The sequence below is a fragment of the Anolis carolinensis genome, chromosome 2 (assembly GCF_035594765.1).
Source record: "Anolis carolinensis isolate JA03-04 chromosome 2, rAnoCar3.1.pri, whole genome shotgun sequence".
In the NCBI taxonomy this organism is placed as follows: domain Eukaryota; kingdom Metazoa; phylum Chordata; class Lepidosauria; order Squamata; family Dactyloidae; genus Anolis; species Anolis carolinensis.
Genome location: NC_085842.1, coordinates 40,321,434 through 40,336,341, shown reverse-complemented (window position 1 = coordinate 40,336,341; position 14,908 = coordinate 40,321,434). Strand labels below are relative to the sequence as shown.

Sequence of the window (14,908 nt, the reverse complement as noted above, 5' to 3'; positions counted from 1 at the left end):
GCAACGTCTCTGTAGATGGCCAATTCTCTCACACCAGAAGTGACATGCAGTATTTTCTCAAGTCTCTTCTGACATGATAAAAAAAATGTGATTTTCAGGGTAACTATGTTGGTGTATTTTTACACCATGCTAAAAACTATGTGGGATCTTCCCTAGAGTCTACTTTTCCATGTCTTATCACTTGAAATGTAGGGTTTTTTTTAATTATAAGAACTTTAGAATTTGAGATCCAAACTGTAGCGTACTTAGCTGGCGCCAGCAGGACCAGACAATGAGTCACAGTGGAAGCAACCCTTCTAGGACCTATCAACTCATGTTACTTAGGACAGAAGGTAGGAGGAGATAGTTCACTCTCCTTTTCTTCTTCATTTAAAAGTATTCAGGCCCTTTCCACACAGCTGTATAACATCCACATTGAACTGGATTGTATGGAAGTGGACTCAAAGAATCCCGTTCAAAGCAGATATTGTGGAATATCTGCCTTGATATTCTGGGTTATATGGCTATGAGGAAGGGCCCTCCATCCTACTGATACCAATAGTATTCCTTCCATAAAGGAGAAGTAGAAGATGCAAGGTCTCTCTTGACTTACTCCAGTCATAAATTTGGTTGGTTCCTTTATCCCTCTACACATTTATTGCTGGTAGAAAACTTAATGAAATGTATGGGGTCACTTGAAGACAGACAGACAGACAGACACACACACACGTCTACATTGACGGGGCTTCTGCTGGATTAGTCTGGGGTTTTCTCTGGGGGCAAAATGTCTGCCCAGCCAACACAGTAGCCTTTCCACAGCAATCTATATGCCCAATGGAAGCCAGAATTGATATGGGTTATGTGCTTGGTTGCCAGAAATGGACACTGATTAATTCGTCTAGGGTTTAAAGCTATTGTAGGCCAATACATCCCAAGGTAGCCATGTTTTGAAGGTAGGATCTATTATTTTGTACATTAATCTTTCGTAAGAGAGCCATATGATTTTTTGTGGACATTACTTCTGTTGTTATACTGCAATATGTTGTCCCAGTAGCCCTATCCAACATTTCTAATGGTAAGAAATGCCTGGCTGTACAATCCAAAAACATCTATAGGACTGATTCCCACCTCCTGTTTTTATATATATATATATATATATACACACACACACATACATACACACACACACACACACACACACACACAAAATAATACGACCATTAAAAACAATATTCCTTTAGAAGTATACATTTGCTTTTATCAACTTGGCAAATTATATCTACAATATGCAAAGAGACATACATAATATACAGATACTTTCAGTGTATTTTTTTAATCATTCCCACTAATACTCTCCCAATTACCACATTTCATGCACAAACCTTCACATCATTCTCATGAAATCCTTGAACTACTTATACATGCTATTAAATGTTTCGGTTCCTTTTTCTCTCTCTTTCAGTGCAATGTGGAGGATACTTTAAAATCTTTAAATTGTCAGTTTTAAATGGTAAGTCACCTTAGGAGCACTTTGGAGGCTGAAAGGTGACATGTAAACCACATATCCCTTTGAATGCAAAAGAAGATGCACAAACTAATAGGACATTGGACAATTAAATAATGCTGCTTTTGTGTTTTTGTGTTTTCGTGTTTTAAACTTCTGAAAACCTGGGATGTTAAGAAACATTTAATAACATTGCAACAATGAACTAGAAATACATTGTACAATCAATAGCTCTGGAAATTTCAGACTTCACCCTGTGTTTGTCTCAGGTTTGCAATGGGGAATTTCAAATTTACTGGATCAGAGAACAAAATCCTTACTTTTCTGCAGTTTTGTATTCTGATTTCATATCTTGAGGTGCATCTTCACTGTAGAATTAATGCAGTTTGACATCACTTTAATCGCCTTGACTCAATGCTATGTGACCCTGGGGAGTTGTAGTTTGGTGAGGTGCCAGCACCCTTTGGCAGAGAAGGCTAAAGATCTTATACAACTACAGCTGTCATGACACCACAGCACTAAGCCATGTTAGTTAAAGTAGGGCCAAACTGCATTTATATACAATGTAAATGCACTGTTGTGTATTTCTCTTCAGTTGTACTAAGACATTATACAGAGCTGGATTTGGCTTTGCCAACAAATGTATAGATTCCAATTCTTTGTCAATAAGACCCTGAGTAGCATTGGTTACTGCAGAGGCAAAGTAAATCTTCCAATCTGTGATTCTATAAACTTCAGCCATGCCAACCTTTTTTCAAGCCTGACAGGTGAGTGACTTTATGTAAAAAGGGGGCATACATCGTACCCTTTCCCCTGACAGCATCTGGGTGAGAATAAATCTGGTTCCAAACAGTATGTCTTTCCTAGTTTGTTTCAGATTTATGATTACCGGTTGACAATGGAATAGGGTGCGGGGGTGAACCTGAAACAAAAGGGAGCCTAGTGTACTTGCAGCTGTCATGACTGTCAACGGCTGTGCTGATGGCATGGAAAGAAGGGGGAACAAAAATTGTAAAATCTGGATCTACCAGTGTGACTCAGTTCTAGAAAGAGTTGTGTTTGTGCTCCCGAAATTTCTTTCAAACTTTATCCAAAAGAAGTGTGTCTTTTCTGGTGCAAAAAAAGATAGCAAAAGACGAGCAGATGGGGGAATGCTATCAATAAATAAAATGCAACTAAATTGAATGAGTGGGGAGTCCTTGCCTGAGCGCAAACAAGAAGTAATTGGTTGAGGAAAGAGCTATTTACCTAAACCTTGTAAACAAGTGAAAAAGATGTCAATTGAAATGTACTTTGCCAGTATCCCTTGCCTTAGGACCTCATCACATTAATTGATGAGGTCTGGTGGGGCAATTCACCAGCCTCCATGGCGAATTGGCGGGGCAGCGGGGCAGTCCTGGCACTCTGCCTCACCAGCAGCAACACTTCTCCGTCACATGTGGAGAAGCGTCACCACATGGCTTCCCCTGTGCTGGCCCCATGGTTTCCAATGGAACATGGGAAGTCTCCTATGTTCTGTGCACAGCATTTTAGAACAATTGTGCTCCAGTTCATTGACGGAGCCTTGCCAGAAGTGAGCTTATGTTGTGTGATGGGTGATGTGGGGCTACATAAATCAGTGTCCTAGGATACCTCTGGATACTCCCATAATATTTTCAATTTCTATGTGAAAGTGGAGCTATGATGAGAGCTGATAGGTATTAACATATTTGAAAAGTTCTGTGGATAACATTGACTGCCTGAATGATCAATAAATGGGCCCTACAGAAAATCAAGCTCCAACATTCCAAAGATGACAATCTCAGGTATATGCACACTGAACATATAGTGAGATGATATAAATAATCAGAAAAGACAACAATGCTTGGTACAGTGGGAGACAGCAGAAAAAATGGAAGACCACATTACAGATGGATTGATTCAGTCAAGACAGCCCTAAACCTTTGCAGGAGCTGATAAAAACTGTCACTGACTCTCATACACAGAGGTTTTGGAAGTCTCGCATTCACAGATTCAATCTAAATTGAAGCTGATGTGATGACAATTAATAATGGATGACCACCTCTGTATCTAAGTCAGTATACTTGTGAACAGGCTCTCCAAGTGATTGTTGAGTTAGGCATCTTTTACCCAGATCTTTAAGGTAAGTATGAGCGTGGATCAGCCTGTGGACATCTACAAAATGCACTCAGGCTGATCCAATTAAACCTGGGAAAAGCAGCTTAATGGCTGCTCCCTGGGTTAAAAAAACAAAACAAAGAAAAGGGAAATCCTGAATTCTGCACCAGGATTCAGGTTTCCCCCTGTATTCAGATGGGGAATCATTGCTGGGTATCTCAAACAGCCATCGCTCCTCAGCACACTTGAAGCAGGTTATATTTGAGCTTTCTTTAACAAACATGTGTGCGCGCATGTGTACAATTAATATTGCATATACATGAATATTTTAAATAATAATTCCTATTCAAGAACATTCCCACTCACTTACATAATTTATTCTATAAAGAATGCTCATGAAAATGACCTGCTTGGAAAGGAATCATATAAATTTGCATTTCTCAATTTTCGGAGCCTGCTTCATGAATACTAGAAAAAAGCAAGAGATGAAAGGCCACACAGAGCAGCAAAGTTAGCAAAAAGAAAAGCTCGCACTTGTAATAAAGGTTAATAGAAGTCTTAAGTACAAGTTTGCCATAAATATTGTGGAAATTGACAAGTCACAAGTCTACCAGCTGCTCTGATCTATTTAGTGAATGCCATTACTATCAATACAAGCATAAATGGAATTCTCAAGTAAAACAGCAAATGATCTTTGATGGAAAAAGCTATTTTGCTGACAGATGGTAGTTTCTTCTTTAAAAATATTTCTTTGGGCAGAATTCTATGAAAAGAAGTGCATATCTTTGGACCTCACTTTTAGAGCATGGACTTTTTATAACTTGGTTGTTTATTGACAGCTTATTTTTGACTTTCTATAGCTTGTCACATGATCTGATAGTTTAGAAGTCAGGAGGAGGGCAAAGCGCCATCCAGATGGCTTCTCCATTCTGTATTGCATTTGCATGTGAGGACATTATGCTTTAATAATGAATATACCAGAAGCATATTTCAGTTATATAAATGTGTTTTATGAGGCATTTTATCTCAGACATTGAGAAATTAAAACTTCTGAACCTTTAGTGTGTGTGTGTGTGGGGTGGGGGGTGGGGGGGGGGGTGGAGTGGTCTGCCAAAAGGCCAAGTTGTGCAGAACATCTCTCTGACATCACCCACAGATTCCATAATTTAAACCATGCCATATATACCCAAGTATACGTCAACTTCGTATATAGTCATGGACATATTACGTGTCACAATTATCAATTGTTATATTGTCCATGGATAAACCGAGGGTCATTCCACAGTGAAAGAAAAGCACCAGCTCTGCCTCAGGGGGGCAGCTACTTCAGTGACCACCTACCAAGGCATTCAAAAAAGAAACATTCCCTTTTCTGAGTAAGTGGTGAAAGGCAAGAGCTTGGTCCATCCTGGGAGAATCTAGAAGAACCACTGACCTCCTCTAATCTCTCAGCACTCTTTTGCGGGTAAGCATTGTAAAGTTCAACAGAAGTGGTTGAGAAGTGGCAGAGAACATAGTCATGTCTCCACTTTCACAGAGATTTGGGGCAATACTCCCCCTCAAAAATGGAAGATCCATGAATGTCTCTGGAGAAGGGGGTATGAGGGTCCGCCACTGTGGTTGCGAGGTGTAGGAGATGCTAGTCCCACATGCCACTTTAGTTACCCTGTGGATTTCAGCTCATTTTCCTCTTGCTCTATGGTGTGAGTCTCTCTTTTATCTGACCAAAGGAAGGAAGAAGGGATCGGTAACATGTAGGAAAACATGAAGAAAAGGAGACACCGTGACCACATGGATCTGGTTCCTCCTTCTCTCCCTATGTTTTGTATGTTTTGGTTCCCCTGTCACTCCTCTTCCTTTGTATAGGCAGAACAGAGGAGTTGGAGCTGTGGAGTAAGTGAAGTGGCACAGGGCTGACTTCACCTCTTCCCTGCATGATTTTAGTCTCTGTTTTGCCATAAAAGGTAGGGAGATACCAGGTGGAAGAGAGACTTGCAGCGGAAGAAGAGGAACCAGTCCACTCACACCTGCACCTTCAATTACCTGGTGGATCTGGTTCTACCACCTCTTCCTATGTGTCATATGTTCCTGTCCTCCAGGTACACCTTTTCATTTTTCAGGGCAGATCAGAAATTTGGGGCACACAATAAGAGGAAGGGGAGACCAATCTGCAGGTAAGTAAAGTGGCGTGGCCCGGGCTCCTCCTCCTCCTCCTCTCTGTGTGCCACAAGTCTTCCTTCCACCAGGGAAAGGAGGGTGATACAGTGCAGAGCAGAGACTCATGACATGCATGCTTCAAAAAACAGTCCCCCTCATTCACCAACTTCAAGAGGCAGCAGTTTTGAACTTGCAAATAATCAAACCTGCAAGTGTGAAACCCATGGAAGTGGAGGGTCAACTCATCTCTTGGATTCACTAACCTCCTTCTTGGTGACTCAGATGTTTTATTCCATATTCTTTCACACCCAGTTCAGCCCTGTCTTCACTATTGCCTATCTTAGTGCATATATATAGGCAGTCTTCATTGCTCTCATAATGACCCCACCACCCCACCACCACCACCACACACACACTAGTATAATAAAGGTTGCTTCCATGCAAGCTTTACTCTCTCGAATTATTATCAGGGTGGTTTATCTATATTCATTTTCAGAGATGATTTTTTTGTGAGTGTCCACTCATGCATGTAATTTAATATATATAGCAAAAGTTTCTCATAATTGTCTCACTTCATTTCAGTCTCTGATTTACTCTTTTTATAATGTTTTTCATAGAAATATGAAACTAGCTACAGAATTAAAAATATATTTTAAATGGGGACAACTAGCACAGTCTTCATAATTAATTCCCCATCTCTGTTCATCATAATTTTATTTTTAAAAATGAGATGAATATACATGGTTAAAACTTTTTAATTAAAATGTCCAATTAAATAGCCTTGGTCACAGGGAAAGATCTTGCTGGATAATTCTGTAGGAATTTTTGGTATCAATATTAAGCCAAGTACAGCAGAATGAGTGCAATGTGAGCTTGTGGTGGAAGCAAGAGTAATTACTCAGGATGCTCTTGGGAGGTTAAAATAGAAAAAAAAACCTAAGTTTATTGTCTAAGGAAATTAATCTAAAGAAACGAGAGGATATAAGCAAAAGAAGCTGGCCTATACTTGCATTGAAATGCCTTCAAAAGCTGGCTTTCACATGTGAGTAACCTGACACCCATTATTGGAGTTGGAGATCCATGGAAGCTCTCTTTTCTTTTGTATAATACAATTTTTTTTGCGTAAAACCAGGAACCCTATTTTTCTTACCTGAAATGAATATTATCTTGGGCTTCTGGCTGTAGCATACCATAGCACCATGCTGAGCTATGGTGGTGCAATGGGTCAAACCCATATGCTGGCTGAACTGCTGATCTGAAGGCTGGGTTACTGACCTGAAGGTTGCCAGTTCGAATCTGTGAGACAGGGTGAGCTTCCATCTGTCAGCTCTAGCTTGCAGGGACAGGAGAGAAGCTCCCCAGCTAACACATCCGGACGTCCCCTGGGCAACGTTTCTGTAGATGGCCAATTCTCTCACACAGAAGCGACTTGTTGTATGTTCTCAAGTCGCTTTTGACAAAATTAAGAAAATCATGCTGAAGGACATACAGATGCTTAGAAAAACATTGTCTAGGCCTCCAGAATGATTCTATGGTTAAATTCCACCCGATGATCCATTGGAGGTTGCCATTAAATCATGCTGGAGACCATAGATAACATGTCTCTAGACATTTATAGGTCCTTCAACTCAATTCTATGGTTTTCAAAGCTTTTAATGTATTACTAAAAGTGTGTTTAACAAGCTCGCGCAATAAGCAGGTCTACTGTATATAGAAAAGTGAAACAAAGATTCTTCTCATTAACCACTTTATACAAGTGTTATTGCTTATTTGCATCTAACAAATACTAGGGTATTGTGTAGAAGCCCCATTACCAGCTAGCTAAGGAAAATCTATGTTCCAGGAATGCTCATGGGCTCTAATGCAGCAGCATCCAGAATTACTCTCATAAATGATACCTAATCACCATGTCTATTTATATATCTTGACATCCAGAAGCATTGATAATGAAAAAACTCATATCAATACCAAACAATGACAGCCTTTCCACTACTGGCAGAAGCACTTTTCCGGTGACCTGTTATGTGTTACAGCTTCCTATGCAAAGGGCAAAGAATGACAATGAATTACCTGAATGGATATGCAAAGGCTATGTCAATGCTGAGGTCGCTCTGTGTCTTGTTTGCACAGTCCACGCTGAGCCGCAGTCCTCCAGAATAGCCACCACATGTTGCAAATGCAAAGATTGCAAAAAGCTGTGGAAAGAAAAGGAATCCCTTTAGTGTCTTTTTCAATACTTCATGGCTGAAAAGCAGGACACTTGTGGGTAAAGTAACATTGTCAAAATTGCAAAAGGTATTAATGGGGAGAGACACATAAGTCAGGTGAGTATGCAGCTGTTCGCTTTTGCCTGAACCTACAGGGAAGGGCAACATTCTGAACTCTGTTTCCAGCAATCGAAGCAAGAGGAGGAGAGAGAAACTGGGACAGTCTAAAAGCAGCTTAAATAATGGGATGACGTACGGGTAAATAGATTATTCCCTACCAAATGGTGGGTATTTATTGAGCATGTGTAAATATTTGGATGGCAGTGCAAAAACTGCTGACCTATAGAGGAAGGGAGATGCCATTACTGTTAAATCAAAATCAAAAGGTGATGATGTGCTATGATTTTGAACAGCAGTCTTCAATCCCACAAAATATAATGCTTTTGAACTACAATTATTTTGGGAAGAGGGAGAAAAGGAGTTCTATTTCCTTTTTCATTTAGAATTGAAACTAGATAGATATTCACACACATACACATATACATATAAAAAGTCAGTGGCAGCTGACAATATGAGAAAAAGCAGCAGCAAACAAAACAAAAAACCCCAAAGAAACATTACTAAAAATCCTTATTTGCTAACTACACCAATAAAGATTGTTTCACGCTGAGACCTATACAGACTAAGCCTCATTAATATTCCCCTCTTAAGACACACTGACGCCATTTTGCACAAATTTTTATTTTTAGCAGCATGAACCATATTTAGGAAATCCTTTCACAGATAACACCAGACACCATTGATTTTTATGTTCCTAAACAGGAGACTGAGAGTCAGTGTGGTGTAGTGGTTTGGAGACCAGGATTCAAAACTCTGCTCTGCCAAGGAAACCCACTGGGTCACCTTGGGAAAGTCACATTCCTTCAGTGAGGCAAAAGCAAACTTTGCTCTGAAGAATCCTGCCAAGAAAATCCTAAGATAGATTCAAGTCAGAAACCACTTGAAGGCACACAACAACAATCAGGAGCCATTCTTTTGCCAACTCTCTCATTTTTCTGGGCACAGATGGTTAAGAATGTAACCAAGTATCTAAAGGAGTATTTAGGATTTTTATCCAATATTAATGCAGTAATATTAATGCAACACACAATGGCACAAGTATGTCCCAAAGCATCAAGCTCTCATTACACAAACCCCATAGTGAATGGAATCAATGGGCATTGGGCAAAACTATTAGAAAGTTATATTGTTACTCAGTCCAAGCTTTCCCTATGATGATCAATATTGTGTTTGTGAGAGAGTATGTTCATCATATCTTTTTCATTGTATGCTATAAGTAGAATAATATAACCATTTCCACGTTAAGAATGGGGACCACATCTTATGCCCCCCCCCCCCCCAAGATGAATTGAATTATCTCCTTAATTGCCAAGGACTCATTGTGTCTGTCACAGGATGGAGAAAGAATATGGGGGATTGACAGCTATTCTGATAAAGGAGCAAAGACATCAATGCATAAAGGAAAAAATAAAGGTTTTACTATAAGAAGCTCACTGGAGATAAGGAAGCTGAGCTAACACAGATCAAAGCTAGTTTCACTCTTGGTAGAACTGAGAGAATATGAGGATAGGAAGATGGCATGACCCTTAAGAATATCCATTTACACCTCATAAATATTATGATAACGGATAAGAGATTAGGAGATTTGAGTTACTGAACACTTCTTTTTGCTGCTCTCTGTTAAGATATCTCAAACTCTTTACATGCTGGAGGTTGATAAATTTCCAACTTTACAATAGGTAGCTGCCTGTCACGACCCAGGCTTCAGAGCACCAAAAACCATACACAGAGGCCAGAATCTATCTAATATCTTTATTAAGGAAATATATATAGTTAATAAAAGCAAGTGTATGAAATAGTCCAGAAGTACACCTTTCAGGGAAGGTCAAAATTAGTCCAAGAAAACAATGTCCAATATGAAATATTAAGGTCCAAAGTTGTAATCCAATAACCGAAACACTCACTTTGCCAGGCAAAGTGAGGGGAGATGACAAGGTCCTTTAGTCCATGAACTTGAGCAAGGCTAGGAAATAACTTGAAACAAGGCTTGATACAAGGCAACAAGGAACGAGGAGCGAGAACAAGATCCGTGGAATTACTTGGCAAAATCCGGAAGACAAGGCAAGGTTGAGTCCTGGAAAACAAGGCAAGGTCCGTGGAGGTAAACAAGGCTGGAAACGGGAACGAAGGCTTGGAAACGGAGCGAAGGCTTGGAATCAGGAACAAGGCTTGAAACAGGAACGAGGCTTGGAAACGGAGCGCGCTGTCCACACACAACTCACTCCAGTAGCTGACGAATTGACTCCGCAAAATCCCTCTGTGGGTAAAACACCTAAATAGGGTCTAGTTTTCCCACCAAAGAGCAGTTCTCTGGGGAACCAGAAACGAAAGCTAATCTCTGAGTCCAGATGCATGACTCCTTAAGGTTTCCCATGGAAAGCAGGCTTAATCAGCTGAATTCTTAGCAGCTATCCTAGCACTCCTACGAGAGGCCGCTTGAACTCCTCTCTGTTGTTTACAAAACTCGTGGCGAGAAAACACAGGAGATTTAGACTCAGGGCTTGTTTGACAGATTTCTGGAAGACAAATCTCTTGCAGGTGCAAGGTTCCCAAATCTGGCTGGGAAGGTTCCAATTCTGACTGAGACGGTGAAAAACCCAAGTTCTCCTCTTCATCTGGGACTACAGTGCCATGAACGGGACTACATGGCCCATGACTCATCACACTGCCCTATATTAGTTTTTATCTGTGAAAAAAAACTAGTTTGCATTGACACACTCTCTAACCCATCATCTAAATCAGTGTTTCCCAAACTCTGGTCTTCCAGATATTTTAGTTTCTAGGTCCCAGAACCCCTGATTATTGACCAAAGCAGCTGAGGCTTCTGGAAGTTGAAGTCCAAAACACTTGGAGACTAGAGTTTGAGAAGCATTGATCTAGATCATTGAAAAAACATTAATGTGTTTATGGCTGGGTGAGATCTCAAGAGAATAAATCTATCACAATATTTCCCAGATCTTCCAGGCTCTGCTGTGCTTTTGAGTCTTGGAGTCCCCTCCAGTTCTCATGAAGGCTACAGTCAAGCCAGCTTTGTGATATTAGCAAGATTCTCATCTGGGATGGACATCCGGGAATATCCTTGTCTGAATTCATTCAGGAAGGATGACATTTTGGTCCAATGTATAGGTTTCTTTGTGGATAATACAATAAAGAATGTAAAACAAACTAGAAGAAACAAAGAAAAGCAGCTTGAGTATTTCCTTTTATTTTATTCACCTGAACTTGTGGCTGCAATAATTACAATAATATGGCAAAAACATTTTATTTAGAAGAAGCAGTCCCCAACCTGATGCTATCCAGTTGAGGCTGGAACTGCACTGCCATATAATCCAGTTTTTGAATTCAGGTTATCTAATTTAAACTGGATTGTATGGGTCTACATGAGCTGCTATCCGTATTTTCCAGTTCCCCATCAATATGGCAGTGTAGATGGGGCCTGAGTTAGACTACAACTCCTATGATTGTAGCCAGCACTGGTTTAGGATGATGGGACTTGAGTCCAAAACAGCAAGAGGGTATCAGTCTGGGGAAATGCTGTAACAACATACAGCAAGTCCTACTCCCCCCTGCATTTACCTTTATAGTAGGTTCCTTCTCCAATCCTATATGACATTTGCTGTGGTCTGGATACCACAGATTACCAGAGATTCTTTGCAAGCAATTAGCCTTTTCCATTTCTATTCAGTTGGGACTCATGCCTGTTGTTGAACAAAAGGGAAAATCACAATGTTCTGGAGGCAAGCTGGGGCATTCAAAGAAGGCACTGAAAAGAATATATGCTGTTTGAATGTTGTGTGCTTTTGTGTGTATCTCTTCTGATAGGTTGAACTAAACTCAGGTATCTTCTGCAGAGTTATAAATTCATGGTGTGGAACTTATCTACTCCCATGTAGGGAAAATACATAAATCATTATTTGGCATATTATCTCTGAAATGTAAAAGAGAGGAAATGCAAGGCCCTAACTTGCACATCTTAAAATGTCCAAACTAGCCATGGGGGCACTGAAAATTTTAAAGAAATCAAGAAGAGGAAACAGCAAAGTTTCATTCTTCAGTTGAAATTGCTCAGAAATGAGGAAATTAAAAAAGAACACAGTTTTGTGATGGATTTGAAGCACCCTTCACTTCAGTCACCGGAGCTCATGAGTCTCCTGAATCAAAAGCCTTATCCTTCCAGGCCACAATCATCTTTTTATTTCATTTCTTTTTCCATTTATTTGACTAATGGCCACCTTTCTCGCAGAATGGAGACCAATGTCTACACATGCAACAATAGTAAAAGATACAAAAAAAGAAAGAAGATAAAGCAGGTGAAAGAGAAAAAATAAAACAAGATTATGCAATTACAGTAGAGTCTCACTTATCCAACACTCACTTATCCAACATTCTGGATTATCCAACGCATTTTTGTAGTCAATGTTTTCAATATATCGTGATATTTTGGTGCTAAATTCATAAATACAGTAATTACTACATAGCATTACTGCATATTGAACTACTTTTTCTGCCAAATTTGTTGTCTAACATGATGTTTTGGTGCTTCATTTGTAAAATCATAACCTAATTTGATGTTTAATAGGCTTTTCCTTAATGCCTCCTTATTATCCAAAATATTTGCTTATCCAACATTCTGCCGGCCCGTTTATGTTGGATAACTGAGATTCTACTGTAGTATTAAAGCACCTTGAATTGGTACCGGAAACTTAGCGGCAACCAGTGGAGCTGCTTTAATAGGGGCGTCATACGTTCCCTATATGGTCACAACTCAACAACCAACTTGGAGGCACATAGACATACACAACAAATGTTGAAATATTTTCCCCAGGAGACAAACTGCAGCTAAAACCTGGGCTTAATTATTAGCAAGTATTTAAATAATAATAATAATAATAATAATAATAATAATAATAATAATAATAATATGCAAATAAGGCCAAGATAAAAAAATCAGCTGATGACCCAAAATGCAAACTGTGCAAGGAAGCCGATGAAACCATTGATCATATCCTCAGCTGCTGTAAGAAAATCGCACAGACTGAATACAAACAGAGGCACAACTATGTGGCCCAAATGATTCATTGGAACTTATGCCTCAAGTACCACCTCCCAGCAGTAAAGAACTGGTGGGATCACAAACCTGCAAAGGTAATGGAAAATGAACACACAAAGATACTGTGGGACTTTCGAATCCAGACTGACATTTCTGGAACACAACACACCAGACATCACAGTTATGGAAAAGAAAAACGCTTGGATTATTGATGTCGCCATACCAGGTGACAGTCGAATTGATGAAAAACAACAGGAAAAACTCAGCCGCTATCAGGACCTCAAGATCAAACTTCAAAGGCTTTGGCAGAAACCAGTACAGGTGGTACTGGTGGTGATCGGCACATTGGGTGCTGTGCCAAAAGATCTCAGCTGGCATTTGGAAACAATAAACATTGACAAAATTACGATCTGCCAACTGCAAAAGGCCACCCTACTGGGATCTGCGCGCATCATCCGAAAATACATCACACAGTCCTAAACACTTGGGAAGTGTTCGACCTGTGATTTTTTGATACAAAATCCAGCATTTCTATCTTGTTTGCTGTGTCAGACCATGTCGTTGTATCAATAATAATAATAATAACAACAAGAACAACAACAAAAACAATAACATTATTATTATTATTATTATTATTATTATTATTATTATTATTACCCATCTCTCCTCATGGCTCAAGGTGGGTTACAACAATAGCTACAGGTTGGATAGACAGTACTGGAAAAAAACAAGAATTCTGTTTACTTTCAACAGTAGCTCTTCTGTCTCCTTAAAAGCTTGATGGATTTATAATGGCATCTTTCTTTTATTGCAAGGAGATCAAGGGCAGAATTTAAGTGTGATATTAGCAAGTCTAGGAGGAGAAAGCTAGCTGGGGCTTTAACCTATCTTTATAAACCCTGTAAATCTATGGTAACATTCCCTTATGTTGCAGTCCTTCACCTTCTGTCCTCTCTTCTATTGTCCTAGTGCTGCTCTAACAAGTTTATAGTCCCTGTCTGCTTCTCCTTCTTCAGCTATAAACTTCTCCATTTAGAACTGTCCTTAGGCCCCATCTACACTGCCACTATAATTGAATTAAATTGCATTATATGGGCAGTGTAGACTCATATAATCCAGTTCAAGGCAGTTCAATCTGTATTATAATGGCAATGTAGATGGGGCCTTAGAATACTAATCCTAACTCTGAGGGTTTTCAGACAGACATAATATGACGAGGTACAGTACGACCCCTGTTTCTACAGGGGACATGTTCTAAGACCCCTGTAGATACCTGAAACTGTGAAAAATAGTGAACCCTACATTTTGACTAGACTAGACCCCATCTATGCTGCCATATATTGCACTTTGAAACTGTATTATATGGTCAGTGTAAACTAATATAACGTAGTTTAACTGCACTGAATTGCTTTATATGAGTCTACACTGACCATATAATGCAGTTTCAGTCATACAATTACACTGGAGAAACATAGAGAAGCCCGCAAATACTTCTCAGAGGGAATATTTTTGGAGTTATAATCTAATTATAACAATGGAAGCAGAGCCATTGCTCTGTTAGTTCATTTAACAAAGATACAGTAATGTTGAAAAGTCAACATGGATGAATGGTTTGAGTATTATATGAGAACTCTGCAACATCAGGTTTCTAATCCTTTCTCAGTCACAAAAAATTAATGAGTGATCTTGGGAAAGATACAGTCTTTCAGTTCTAGAGAAGATCTTGCCAAGAAAACCCTACTATAAGATATCCATAAGCTGCAGCCAACTTGA

At 39.5% G+C, this 14,908-nt stretch overlaps 1 protein-coding gene across 2 annotated transcripts in view; it reads right to left on the bottom strand.

Annotated features, from left to right (window-relative positions):
- Positions 1–14,908, bottom strand: part of synpr (synaptoporin) — a 237,150-nt gene that overhangs the window by 25,105 nt on the left and 197,137 nt on the right. For both annotated transcript variants that reach the window (XM_008115004.2, XM_008115003.3), the window contains one exon: positions 7,829–7,953. In XM_008115004.2, coding sequence (XP_008113211.2) covers positions 7,829–7,953 — 125 coding nt within the window. The remainder of the gene's footprint in view (positions 1–7,828; positions 7,954–14,908) is intronic.